Raw genomic sequence first — 14267 nt, forward strand, 5'->3', positions numbered from 1 at the left:
ATTTACCTCTGTAGTAATGTGGGATAGACCTGTGGTTTTCAAAGCGGGGCTGCCAGGGGGCCAATTGGAAAGGAAAGGAAAAAGAACAAAAAATATATACATTTTTTCATTTCAATTCATAAGACTACATTATAGTTTAAGTACTTTCAACCTGGTGTCTTTCTTTTGGGCATGTCATTATTGTCCAAACCATTTTGTAATAGGTGTCCCGCAGCCAAAGGATATATGGTTATTTGGGGGTCCTCTGGCATAGAAACGTTTGGGTACCCCTGGGATAGACATGGGATGTGTGATTTAGGTCCTGTACGATGGCTCCCACTCTCTCAGGATGGTAATCTTAAGCCACTGATGTTTTTTAATAGCCTTTTGGTCTGTTGCATCAGGCATGGAGGTGTGAGGGCTTCGATCCAGGCCCAGCCCCTCTGAGAGGCGCTAACGCATCCTAGCTGACAACTCGGCTTCATCTTTAAAAGCCACATCACTCCTAATAGCTGTCAGCCCGAGATGTGTACACAGGAACAACTTAATGTGACCGGACACTCTCGTTCAGAGAGAGGCACAGAGGAGAAGGAGGGAGGGAGGGAGGGAGAGAGAGAGAGGAATAGAGTGTGTGTGCGTGTGTGTGTGTGTGTGTGTGTGTGTGTGTGTGTGTGTGTGTGTGTGTGTGTGTGTGTGTGTGTGTGTGTGTGTGTGTGTGTGTGTGTGTGTGTGTGTGTGTGTGTGAGAGAGAGAGAGAGAGAGAGAGAGAGAGAGAGAGAGAGAGAGAGAGAGAGAGAGAGAGAGAGAGAGAGAGAGAGAGAGAGAGAGAGAGAGAGAGATGGATCTGAGCCACCAGATAGGGAGGGGTGGCAGGGGAATTAGCAAAATTAAGAGAAATGGAAGTGAGCAACAGAATCATAGGAGGAGTTGTAAGAGGGTGGACAGAGTTATATACAGTAGTGAGCAAAGGGTGTATAGTAGGAGAGGAGATAAGAGAGAGTGGCTTCTCTGCTACGATGCAGGTAGCAGCCTCTCCTTCAATCTTTAATGACGGAAGGTCCGATCAATAAACATTACACAAGGTCCGAATGTAACCTCATCCTACTGGATACAAAAGTTACTCTAGTGGCCAAGGAGGAACTTTCCGTCTGTCCGTCCATCTGATAAGGTTTATGGGACTGAGCTTTTTGAGCAGCCAGCAGAGTCATTTTGTCTTTCTGCCAGAAGGGCCTTAGAAGAGTTCTTTAATCCTCAGGAGAGGAGAGAACCTGATATGCCCCCTCAGCCAGCCCAACTGGCCCTTCACATCTGCTATTCCCCCCGGAAGTCACTGTATATAGCTGTGTCTGGTCATGTTTGTATGTGTGTGTGCGACTGTGCGTGCGTGCGTGTGTTTTCCGGCCATTCCTATGTACTTGGTTATGAGTTCTAGGAAAGTGTGTGAGTGTGTCTACGACTGTGCGGGGGGTGGAGTATCTATATGCATTTTTGTGGAGTATATTCCTCTCTACTATACCTTTTCTATGCAGCAAGGTCATAACGCTCCCGAGATTTTCCAGAAACAATAACATTCCCAGTTGTTCCTTCCTAAAAACCTGTTGTAATCTATGTCACTGATTTCAATGTGTAGAGTATTACTGGGATCTATGTAAGGTAACACCTGTTTGTGTCAGTCACACTGAATGCCAGTGGTGGAAGAAGTACTTTTTACTGTGAAAATACCCACTGAGCATTTATCCGGCTATTAGACGTCTAAAATACGTCTAAGGGCTAAGCTAAAACTGGGTTATAATTGGTCTAACAGTGAAAGTTTTTTAGATGTCTAGGCTTAGCTTAGACGTTGATTATCTGTTTTTTAAGCGTATATTTATAGACTGTCTATATTATAGCCGTTGAAATGACGTCTATAATATAGACGTCTATATATAAATGCTTAAAAAATGTATATATAAATGCTTAAGTATACTTTGTATTACCAAAGTAAAAGTAGAGTTTCACACCGGATTTGGCACTCTGTTGAGTTACGCACAGCACAAATTCAGTATCAAATTAGCCAAATCTGCATAACCGCATAACTACCATTAAACCGCAGCATCTCTGCTTTGAGTCAGATCAGGGTTGCATGTCATCCCTCCCTCTCGCTGCCCTAGCTTTCCTGTCATTCTTCACTGTACTATAAATAAAAAGCATCAAATGCCAAAAACTTTCATCCTAGACTGCCAATTTAACCGGCTCTCGTCCCTCCACTCCCCCCCCCCCCCCCCCCCCCCCAACATGACTGAATTCCTTTTCATGGATAAAAGTAGCTAGCTAGGGATCTTAGCTTTCCCCCATGTCACTTTATTACATGAACATTTCTTTCATATCAGGGCCCTAACATCCACACGTCTCCTGCCCTTCTCCCCTGCAGACTGGAAGAGTGGTATGTCCGTACCTACAGACATCGCCATAGCCTACCTGATCCAGGGAAGCTTCTATGGACACTCCATCTATGCTACAGTCTACATGGACTCTTGGAGAAAAGACTCCACTGTCATGGTGGTGCACCACGTCATCACTCTGGCACTCATCAGCTTCTCCTATGCCTTCAGGTATGGTCTGTTTGTTTGGTGCTTGAGTTCAACGTTTCTGGCATGGATTTAGATGAGTGAAATGGATTTTGAATGGCTTTCATGACAACTACAAATAGCATCACACACTTTCACTTCAATGCCACCTGACTGCAATGTGCCTAATGTGTGGTTAGGGAAAGCAGCATATGGTCAGTTTGGTTAAATCATTACAGCATTATGCAAATTGGTGGATGCAGTTACAGCTATGTGCTTCTGTGCAAAGAAGGGCAATTCATGGAGAATGTGCGATACCGAACCAAAGGTATCCAGCAAGACTGAACAGGAAACCTGATAAGGCGGTGATGTAAAACGCCACAGTGTTCTTACTTGCTATAATCAAATAACGCCCGAAATGCACAGTAATCGACAGGAGATGGACTGAGACGAGTTTTTCTTTGTCATTCAGCAAACTAAACTTTCCAGCGAAAGTTATGACTGTCTTTGAAACATAGTGTTGTGATAGTGAATCCTCTATTGTGATCCTAAAAGCTCTCCTCTATTAAGGTAGTGACTGGTCATTCAGTTGAATTACTCATCTGTGAGCAAGCATGAGCTCGGAGAACACAAGAGGCACCAAGGCAGCATCACACGACATGTTCTAACGTTTATTTAGCACACACAGAGAATATGTACCTATTGCACAAACCACATGATGTGACCAGAAGATAGCATGTGAGTCATAACTGATACAGAAGCAGGAAAGATAGGATTGGAATAGGAATAGATAGATGCCAGATGCGGTACTAACTGCATGCTTATAGGCATACAGCACAGGTTTGTGATCAGTAGAAGAAACAACATGGCGAGAAAACACCAACACATATCTACCTATATGATGACACAGCTTAAGAGGGATTCAGTATAAGATTATGTACAGATACATAGGGATGTGGGCCGAGCCACGGCCATCTTACAACACATCAGCTGACCACATCTTTTAGAACATTTCCTGTATTTAGTGCTGTGCTCTTCTATATGTACTATCACTTCTCTAATACCAATGCTTCAATATTAGGTCCATACGTTATTTAGGAAGGCCACTGAGCAGTAATAGTGTTTGGTGGATGACCCTTGGCATCAACTGTGCCCATCTAGGCTGGCTGTGTGTACCATCCTACAAAAAAAGGAAGAGCATTACAAACCATTAGCCATTACCTAAAAACACTGTGGGACACCACAGTTCTGTTATTGTCAACAAGGCTTTTTGAAATTTGGTATCTATGAAAACAGAATGGACAGATGTGGTCATACTGCCAGGATACTGACCATGATACTGTTATGATACTACTGACATTATTCTGACCATGATACTGACATGATACTACTGACATTATTCTGACCATGATACTGACATGATACTGACATGATTCTGACATGATACTGACTATGATGCGGACATGATACTGACAAGATACTGACATGATACTGACATGATATTGACCATGATACTGACCACGACACTGACATGATACTGCAGAAAAGGAGAGGGTCCGCACACCATCGTAAAGCTTCCAAAAATATATATTTAATAATCGGTAAAAACACAACGTTTCGGCCTCTGCGGCCTTCGTCAGGAGTACTCCTGACGATTTTTTAACAGACAGTTTACCTAAAAATGTCACATGCGCCCTTTGTGCTCCAAACCCTCGAAATGAGCATTGCCAGCTTCCCCATTTACAGTAATTGGGGCACTCTATTAGTGAAGTGTGTATGTGAATGGTTGAGAATAGAAGCAACTGCGAAGAGTTTCCTAGCGGAACTTGCTCTGCAAATTTCATGCGTAATGCTAATGGATTAGAAAGAATGTTCACTGTTGTTATTTTTGTCCATTTAAAAATACTCTATAATATGATTTACATCTCTCCTCAGATATCACAACGTAGGTGTTCTTGTATTGTTCCTGCATGACATCAACGACATCCAGCTGGAGTTCAGCAAGCTCAACATCTACCTGAAGTCCAGAGGAGGAAGCTACTACCTCCTCAATGACATCCTGTCCAACATGGGCTCTGTTAGCTTCAGTATCACCTGGTGAGGCACAGTACACTCCTCTGCATCTCTGATTCTCTCTATCAAGTTCTTCTCTTTTCCCCATCTGTCTCTAATTGTTCTCATCTCTTTGCCCCTTTGGGCCCAATTTTAAGGCCTTGCTCGACCCCAGCAAGGGCTGTATGTCCTTTCTTTCTCCATTTCTCTCTATCAGACACACTCTTTGCCTCTTGCTCTTTCATTCTCTCTCTCTGTCTCTGTCATTGTCTCAATATGTTCCTCTGTCTTTCTCTTTATTTCCTCCACAGCTTTGATGTCTCAGTGAAGACAAGCTAAGATTTATACCAAACGTTTAAGCCTCTCACCCCCCCCCCCCCCCCCCCCCTCTCTCTCTCTCTCTCTCTCTCTCTCTCTCTCTCTCTCTGCTAGGTTCTGGTTCCGTCTATACTGGTTCCCACTGAAGGTGCTATATGCCACCTGTGTGTCCAGCCTCCAGTCTGTCCCCAACATCCCCTTCTACTTCTTCTTCAACGCCCTGCTCCTGGCTCTGCTCTTAATGAACATCTATTGGTTCTTGGTGAGGACACACACACGCACGCACGCACGCACGCACGCACGCACGCACGCACGCACGCACGCACGCACGCACGCACGCACGCACGCACACACACACACACACACACACACACACACACACCCTGAATCGCTAGCCTCGCATTCAGGGTCTGGTGACGCTGTCGAAGGCGGGCTTTTCTCGGTTGAAAATCTGTACGATGAATCGGGATCGGGATAATCCAGTATGAACCAATCACTAAAGAGTCCAACTTTGGCCACGCCCCCATCTCAGAAAAAGGCTGCACTGAGAGGGCTTTCAGACTGAATAATGGAGTGAAACGAAATGAAAATTCAGGCTGAGTGTCAGGCTACATGGGCACATCAGAAGGCAAATTGTAACAGTACGACCGGGGCTTTCCAATCCAATGAGTCACTTCCTTTATAAATCAGAGTAGATAAATCCTTGGGCAAGTAATCTATCAGCGGCTGCCATATATTCATAAAGTTGTTTCCCCTCTCTTTTATTAGTCTTTCCATTGGAAGTACACAGTACTTGGTAAACAGCACACTGCATTAGACCGGCTGGACTTTTAAACAAAAATGATTAACTCAGAAACCGTTTTGATCGTCACAGTTTGATTTCTTGCTAATGCTCCACAAATGCTGGCTTGAAAAATAATCTCCTCTCCTCTCCTCTCCTCCCCTGTAGTTCATCGTGTTGTTTGTGGTGAAGGTTCTGAAGTTGAAGGAGGTGAATGATGTTCGGGAGTATGAAGAGGAGGAGGGCTCCAAGGCAGCAGCAGGTCTGCTCAAACGGCCTCAGCCGGAAGACAACAATGATGCAGGACATCAAAACTCCGCCCATGGGTGAGTCCATTAACACAGGGACATGCATTGACTGAGTGTCTCATACATCTTTGTAAGTGGCACACAGGATGTTAATTTTGATGTCCGTTAAAAATATTCAGTGATCACCTTGCTCTCCGACTCAAAATTGAGACGTTGTCATTCTGTCTTTATGGCACAAAAACATTTTTTCTGGATTTCCTGTTATCAGCTACAGGTACTTTAAAACTAAAACTACTAAAACCTTAGTCCAAAATTCTCCTTTAAGGCAGCAGCGTGGCTGGACTCTGGGCACTTGCCTATCCACAAACTATAGGGAGAAAGTGATATGATGGTAGCCTGGCATTGACCAGACTGATAAAGTGGATTCACTTTCACGTTCCTCCCCGGTATCAGTCTGGACTTCGGCCCATAGGGAGCGAGTATGAGAAATCAGAAAATGATTTTGATGCTTTTCACTGTTGTACGGACAGCAGTTGAAACGCAGTCAGTGATTGGCCCGATCATTTTCTGATTTCTCATACTCACTCCCTATGGGCCGAAGTTCAGACTGATACCGGGGAGGAATGTGAGAGTGAATCCACGTTATCAGTCTGGTCAATGCCAGGCTACCATCATATCACTTTCTCCCTATAGTTTGTGGATAGGCAAGTGCCCAGAGTCCAGCCACGCTGCTGCCTTAAAGGAGAATTTTGGACTAAGGTTTTTTTACATTTTCTATGATGTTATGATATCTTAGGATGAATGGTACAGTAGAAAATTTTCATAACTCCATCCCGGGTCCGCCACAGCTTAAAACGTGCGCGGATAGGCCTTGCGTTAGATCACATATTTCAATAGCTTTTTTTTTTTTGTGAGATCTAACGTTCATAGTGACAGAACACTATGCAACCAAAAAACAAACAAAAAAAAACAACTAAGTCTCGCTAGACGAGATTTCAATCTCGTCTAGCGAGACCTTTTTTTTTTTTTGAACAGTGTTCTGTCACTATGAACGTCAGATCTCACAAAAAAAAAACGCAAGGCCTATCCGCGCACGTTTTAAGCTGTGGCGGACCCGGGATTGAGTTATTAATTTTTTCTACTGTACCATTCATACTAAGATATCATAACATCATAGAAAAGGTATAAGAGTCCAAAATTCTCCTTTAAGCTTTAAACCAGAACATGCCAAACTTGATTAGTGATTAGCGTCTTTATCTTTAACTTCAGGAATCATGAAACTAGGACATTTTCACACATTCTCACACATACTGACAGCGGAGTAAGCTTTCTGTGTAGATATAAATGAGGTATTACATGCAATCTATTGTGTTTTAATTGATCAAATAACATCAATCAATCAACAATGTGTGTTTTTTTTCATCTATGGAGCTACCTATTCCCTCAGTGTGGCTAACTTGTGTCATGTTCTTCTGATTATCATGGTAGCCTTCGTTGTTTTTAAATCTAAATAACTAAAGTAACTAAAGTTCATTAAATCTGTCCCCCAAGTAGAATCACTAAAACATTTTGGAATGTAATCTTTGACTCTGGTCTGACAAACAAACACACATGCAATTCTCAATCACTCGCACGCACGCTCGCACGCACGCACGCACGCACGCACGCACGCACGCACGCACGCACGCACGCACGCACGCACGCACGCACGCACGCACGCACGCACGCACGCACGCACGCACGCACTCCACAAACAAACACTCACACAAACAAACACATACGCACACTGTTGCACACACGCACACACGCACGGCCACGTACGCACGCACGCACGCACGCACACACACACACACACACACACACACACACACACACACACACACACACACACACACACACACACACACACAAGGCAGAAGGAGCAGCTCTGCCATGGGGATTATTGTGTAAGTTGTCCAGATAGGTAGATAGGATCAAAGAGCCCCATGTCCATATGGAGATGTGATTAGTGTTAACCTCCCCCACTTCTTATCTTCCTGGCCTTGAGCTCTGATGATAGCCACTGTGCCTGCTAACACCACACATCTGTTAATCACCAAGCAACATGCATGCTCTGACCAGAGGAAGACATGTGCCCAGACACATCAGCCATGTGTGTCAGCTGATAGAAACGTACAGTAAAGTCGTATACATTGACGTCTGACGCTCGCCGAAAATAATAGATTCCAATTAAGCATGCCGCAAAGTAATAATGCTCAACTAAGAGCAAACCTGATGAATGAAAGTTAACACATTTGTTTTGCTCTGAAGGTATACGGTAATACTTTGCTGTTAGTGAAGCGATGTCCTTTTTAGGTCCTTACACACCGGGGCGATTTTTTTCATGCGAATAATACGTTTTTTTTTAAAACCTTATAAAGTCAATGCAAGCTTACATGGAGCAAAAAAGCGAAAAAGCGTCTTTTAATTGTTCGGAACGAATCCGAATTTTGCGTATATTCGCATATTCGCCGGTGTGTAACCGCCTTTACTTGGGTAAAGTTGTGAGTGCTGTCATTTCCTTGTGTTATAGATTTTTGCAAGTCAATCCTCATGAATTCTTCATGTGCTTTGCTCTGTCACTCCCGTGCTCACCCTTGTTGCTTTTCTATGCCTATTGATTCATTCTTTCCTCTTCTTTGGCTTTCCTCTTTTCGCTCAATTCCCTTCCTTCTCCATCCGTGGTCTTTACCTCTTCTCTCTCTGCTGCAGGAAGCACGTGCAGAATGGCCTCACCAAGGAGAAACATCTATAATGGCCTCCCCATCGCCACCACCTGGCACTTGAGTACAAATACAAGCAAGAGGAGGCTCATCTGGTATGGCTCGCGCTCAAACCTGGCTGAGAGCAGAGCTCCATGAAACAGAAAAAGGACGAAAAATTATTTAGGACGCAATCTTTTTAGTTTTGTTTCATTTGGTTTGATTTTTTTTCTGTCATCACGTTGGTTTTGATTGTGTTTTTTTTTTTTTTTTTTAGCACTGTGAATGTTATTTCAGGTGACCTTACAGTCTTATTGTTAGCATCATCACATCTGGTAGATCACATAGAGGCAAGACAGAGTGGGGAGTTGGTCACGTGCAGACCAGAGTTGTACAGTTCTCCAGGGTGTGTAGATACTCTGCGGTCATAATCATCATCATCACAATCATCATCATCATGGCCCTGGACAACACGTACAGGGGTTAAAGTGCTCAAAGTGCCCAGTCTAGACCTACAATACCAATAATGACCCCGTGCTGGAGGGGTGAGCAATGTTCAAAGTTCTCTCTCTCTGCCCTGACTCCACAGGATTGATTGACCACCAGTGTTTGTGTAACACCGACCACGCAATATTTTTTTTTATTTTGTTTGCTTTCATCATCCTCTTTGACTCCAGATGTGAGGTTTGAAGACCCGGCTGTAAAGAAAGGGAAGGTGCATCATTCAAAAACAGCTCTGCCGTGGTCTCTCGCTCCCTGGTGTCGTTTGACCAACTCAACTCGTATTGATTTTCCATATCATCGCACAGGTCGATGGCTGTGAACCACGAAGCAACCCCCCACTGTGTCCGTGGGGTGGAAGGGTGTCTCTGTGCTCTGAGCGCTGACAGAAAGTCTTTTGTAATGTGAAGGACATAAAGTGCATTGCTGGTCATTTCATGGGAAACATTTCACATTTTGTTTAATTTCAGTTCATGTTTTTTTTTTCTTTTCCAAAGATGTTTTTGTTTTCTTTTTCTTCTCTCTTGTGATGGAATAGGCGGTGGAATAGGCGTTGGAAATATTTACTGCAATTTAACATTTTATGTTTTGTCTTTTGTCTTGTATAACATCTGTTGAAGCACTGATATGAAGGCATACAAGCTGATTGCTGGTTTAATGATGACAGTTTGATTGATTGATTGGGTTTCGGTATCATCCTCATGATTTCTTCTTTTTTTATATGAATGTGAATAATATCCAAAAACAATTTGTGGGTGGTGGCGGCAGTCAGGTTCACAGTAAAATTTTAACAATGGCCCTGGATTTATATAGAGATAATAAAAAACAAAACAATGAAGTATGATTAAAAAAAAAGAAGAAAAGAAAAAAGACATATGCACACATTATGGTATTGTGGAATGCATGGCATTGGAATGGTTTTGGAAATACGCTATGAAGTTGTTTTAAAAACAAATGACAAAGAAGAAAACTACTATCAATGTAATCTTAACCTCTTTATCAATGTGCATAACTTATCTTCAAAGTGAACTCACCTGAAGCTGCAGAGATAACTGGACATTGTGTTTGTGCGTGCATGCGCGCACACTTCCAAGAATGGACCTGCCTCCTCTGACCTTAATGTGTGAGCAGGGTTCGATTTGCTGGGGGAATGGGGGACATCCATGCCTCTGCTTTTGATACCACCCCCTCTGGTCATTCATTTTGATCTCTGCTTCTGGTCAGACTGAATTAAACTCATTAAGACCTGAGGCCGATTCTACAAATGCCTTCTAAACAACACTTTCAAGATTCTTCAAAAATGTTCAAAAATAGCAGATGTACAAGCTCGCAGCTTGGTGTCCCTATTTTGGGCAAATTGTCATAATATGTTAAAAAAAAGTATTATTCAGTAGCGAAAATACTGTGGCAGATCTGCAAGCTCACAATGCGTCACGATTGTATGAGCTTGTAGATCAGCTATTTTCACTAATTGCCATATGAATAATATAGGGCTTAAGGGTGCAGTCACACTGAACTTTGCCAATGCTTTTCAATGGAAATAGAGCGGTTTGTTGCCATTCGCGGATTTCCGCAAAAAAAAAAAACGCTCCGTTCTCATTGAAAAGCATTGGCAGAATCAAAGTTAAGTAGGCCTAATGGTTAAGAAAATGTCCCTCTCCTCTGTTATTCTTTTTTACAAATCGAACCCTGAGTGTGAGGTATGGTTTCTGTGTTTCAGTGAATGTATGTAGGCCTATGCTACAGCTCTGCAGGAGTCCCCTTGGCTGAAAACCATGAAATATGAATAAGGGTTGTATCCGTCCTCTACCTTCTCGATCAAATTCAAGTTCTTGTTTTGATGAACGGCATGCTTGTTCTGCTGGAGTAGGCCACAGATGTTATTATTGTTCAGCAGATGATGCATCCCAAACTGTCCAGTACATGGCCTCGTCTTCCACATCCCCTTAAGGCCTGCTAACTATAGCTAGGAGAGCTCTGTAACATGTTTTAGCGGTCTGGGGATTACAAACTAGCTCATGATTTTATTTACATTCAACGTCATCATCGCTGCTGATCTTACGTTTCATCTTTGTTGATGAGTTTTGGAATTGCTGCTGTTTTCCCTCTGAGAACACTGTTTGTATTCCAATCATTGTGTGTGTGTCCCTTTTGTTCTGCTGTGTAGGAGTTGGTGGAGACGATAGGGTTGTTTTTATAGATCACAGTTGTCTGGGTTTATTAGTCCTAAACCTGTTCCCCTTTTTCATTGCTCTCATTCCGCATTACTTGATAAGAAGAAGCTAATGTTCAGGTTATGTGGGGTACTGTAGAGCCTATACATATGTTATGTGTGTGCTGTACCACATCATGCTATGTTTTATTAATGTTCTATAATTTATTTAGACAGATTCTATATCATCCAAAGGCATCAAATAGCTTTTTTTCAGAGCCATTGCTTTCTGATTTTAACCTCTAGGTGGAGGAAAGCCAACTTTTGCTGCATGTCATTCTAATGTGGATGACCTGCACTGTTCAGTTCATCTCCTCTACCTCCACCCCGAAGATATATCTCCTGTGAAGCTAGTTTATCAATGTTATGACCTTTATTAATTGCTAAACTCTCAATACAGAGATTTCTTTTCTTTTCTTTTTTATTGCCGAACTGGTTCCAATTAGTTGCTAACTGGTAATTCCAATGGGGAGCAGAGTTTGCTGTAAACCCACCACAACTATGATCTCTGTTAGGTAGAACTGGTTCCTGGGGTTCACCGTGGCCTAGTGAATTTTCCGCTGTACTGTCTACAAAAGGCTTATAAGTGTTCTTTCCCTCCACCTCTGCCCAGCTCTCTCCCAGTCTGTCTACACTACAGACAGCACTACTGACAATGTGAATCAAGGATAAACCACTCTGAAATCTGTTTCATTATGCCCCCCTTGAAAAAAAGAAAAGAAATATAATTTGTGTTATAAAGGGAAAAATATTAAAGAGTATTTAGCCGCCTAGTTTCCTTTCAGTGCAGATTTGGCATGTCTTTCTTAAGCATTCAATACAATGTTGGCTTAAGGTTCAGTTCATCCTGGGTTAGGGTAGATGCTACTTGGGAAACATTTGGCAGATGAAGCTCATTATGACAATGCATTTACATGTTGAGTTTGGGTGATGTATTAATGCTTTTAGAATGTGCCAACTTAATTCACAAACCTATGTGTTTCTGGGACCTGGTGATGAGGAAGAGGTTGTAGTGAATATGAGGGGCAGTTGCTCCGCAGGTATTTCTTACAAATTGCACTGTAATTTATTACTATTATTTTTATTGTTCATTATTAGGCTAAAGAAGTAGTAGAGTGTAGAGAATCTGTGGGAATTGTTATGACTTTCTTTGAGGGGACAAATCATGATGTATGTCAATCTCTGTTCAAAGTGTATTTTCAGAATACATGTTTTATTTGGACCAATGATACACACTGTAAAGTATATCATCAGCCCCCCCACCCCCATCCCCAATTTAGTTTCAATTTGACCAGATTCTGAATCTGACCACTTGATAAGACAGGTACTTACTCTTTTATAATAATTTTAATAACTCCATTGAACCAGTGTTATTGTATAATTTCCCCCCATAAAATAAACATTTCAAATTAAGGAAAAAGGAACGGGTGATGCAGATTTCTTTGACAAATAATTTTATTTTTTGTTATAACTGATGTAATTTTCAATGCAAGGATTGAGTGTATGTGGTGGAAAAACTGCTAAGACAGACAACGAATGTCCTAGAAAGAAGAGTTTCAATTCAGTGCACAGATAAGCATTGTCTGCTTCAATAAATTAAAATTCATAGATATTTACCACAATTAAATTAACCAATTATTTTCAGTTTCCATTGTCGTAGAGGGGGACATCAGTCATGCTGCACTATAAGTAATAAGCACAGAAAACAAACATCACTCAATCTTCGCAAAAGGCAGGGCAGACTTGATCAAGGCCACATTGCAGTATACATGATGTACCGGCACACTCCTTTCCTATCAACACCAATGCCCTAAACCGCTATACCTTATATAATCTGTTGACCTTCCCCCAAGGGTCCATATATCCCCCTATACCAAATCTCTACACTGAAAATAGCTGATCTACAAGCTCACGTCTGTTTTTGCCGAATGTTCAGCATTCAAGACATACCCAGAATAGGGATGCTAGGGACACGTCTTTAAAATGTGACTTCTCCCCAATGAAATGTGTTTATTTATTTAAAACCAACACAATTGTGCATTGTGGCTGATGTAGTTTATCGTATATATACTGTGCTCAGTGTGCTGTATACTGCAACGTAGACTTGATGAATGTGTTGCTAAAAACAAGGGTCACAGCACTTGACTTTCTGAAGGTCTATTGATAAAAGAGTTCATTCTGTAACGTGATGTGGCACTCTGTCATGTGTTGCACACATACAGATATGGCCAAGGACCAATTGTGGAATGTGACCTTTTGACCGCACTGTATGCAGTTCATTTTACTTGAGTGTTAACCACCTTGGTTCCATAAGATTACTGTGAAGAGTGCAGATTTAGTGGATTTCAACGAGATCATTTACTGTGAATTCACCAAAAAAAAACTGAACAATTTAAAACGAGACAAAATTCACACAAATGGCAACAGTAAAGATAAAAGTGACAACCGGGAAAAAAAGGCAGACAGAACAATCAATGTGACATCCGTTTGTAGGGCAGGAAATTAGCCTTTTTGTGCCAGTGGCTGGAAGTTGCAAATTTCACTTCCACTATTTTACAAGTCACCAAGATTGTTATAAAGCAGGTTCTCCAAAAGATGGTTTGTTACCTGTCAAAGTGGGTAATAAAGTAGACCAACTGCGTGACCACAACCACAATTTACAACTGCATTTATGGCAGCTATTGTTCATTTCCTCCCTTGACCCATTTTATTTTCTAAAACTGTAATCATTGTACTGAATGAGTAATAGGAGGATTCACAGATAGAGCAGCAAAGACATTGTTTCAGGTCTTGCTAATTTCACTAAAAAGGCAATGGCATATACAGTATTGTATTTCACATTTAATTTTAGACAAGCCATCCTTCACGTAAACAATTCTTCTGTTAGAG

At 42.0% G+C, this 14267-nt stretch overlaps 1 protein-coding gene across 1 annotated transcript in view; it reads left to right on the plus strand.

Annotated features, from left to right (window-relative positions):
• Positions 1-12778, plus strand: part of cers1 (ceramide synthase 1) — a 42242-nt gene extending 29464 nt beyond the window's left edge. The window contains exons 3-7 of the mRNA XM_084067050.1: positions 2390-2570; positions 4461-4622; positions 5010-5157; positions 5845-6002; positions 8676-12778. Of these exons, the coding sequence (XP_083923176.1) occupies positions 2390-2570; positions 4461-4622; positions 5010-5157; positions 5845-6002; positions 8676-8718 (692 nt within the window). The 3' untranslated portion in view covers positions 8719-12778. The remainder of the gene's footprint in view (positions 1-2389; positions 2571-4460; positions 4623-5009; positions 5158-5844; positions 6003-8675) is intronic.
• Positions 12779-14267: the final 1489 nt, after the last annotated feature.

This window comes from Gymnoscopelus microlampas, assembly GCF_963454915.1.
Source record: "Gymnoscopelus microlampas genome assembly, chromosome: 9".
Taxonomy (NCBI): domain Eukaryota; kingdom Metazoa; phylum Chordata; class Actinopteri; order Myctophiformes; family Myctophidae; genus Gymnoscopelus; species Gymnoscopelus microlampas.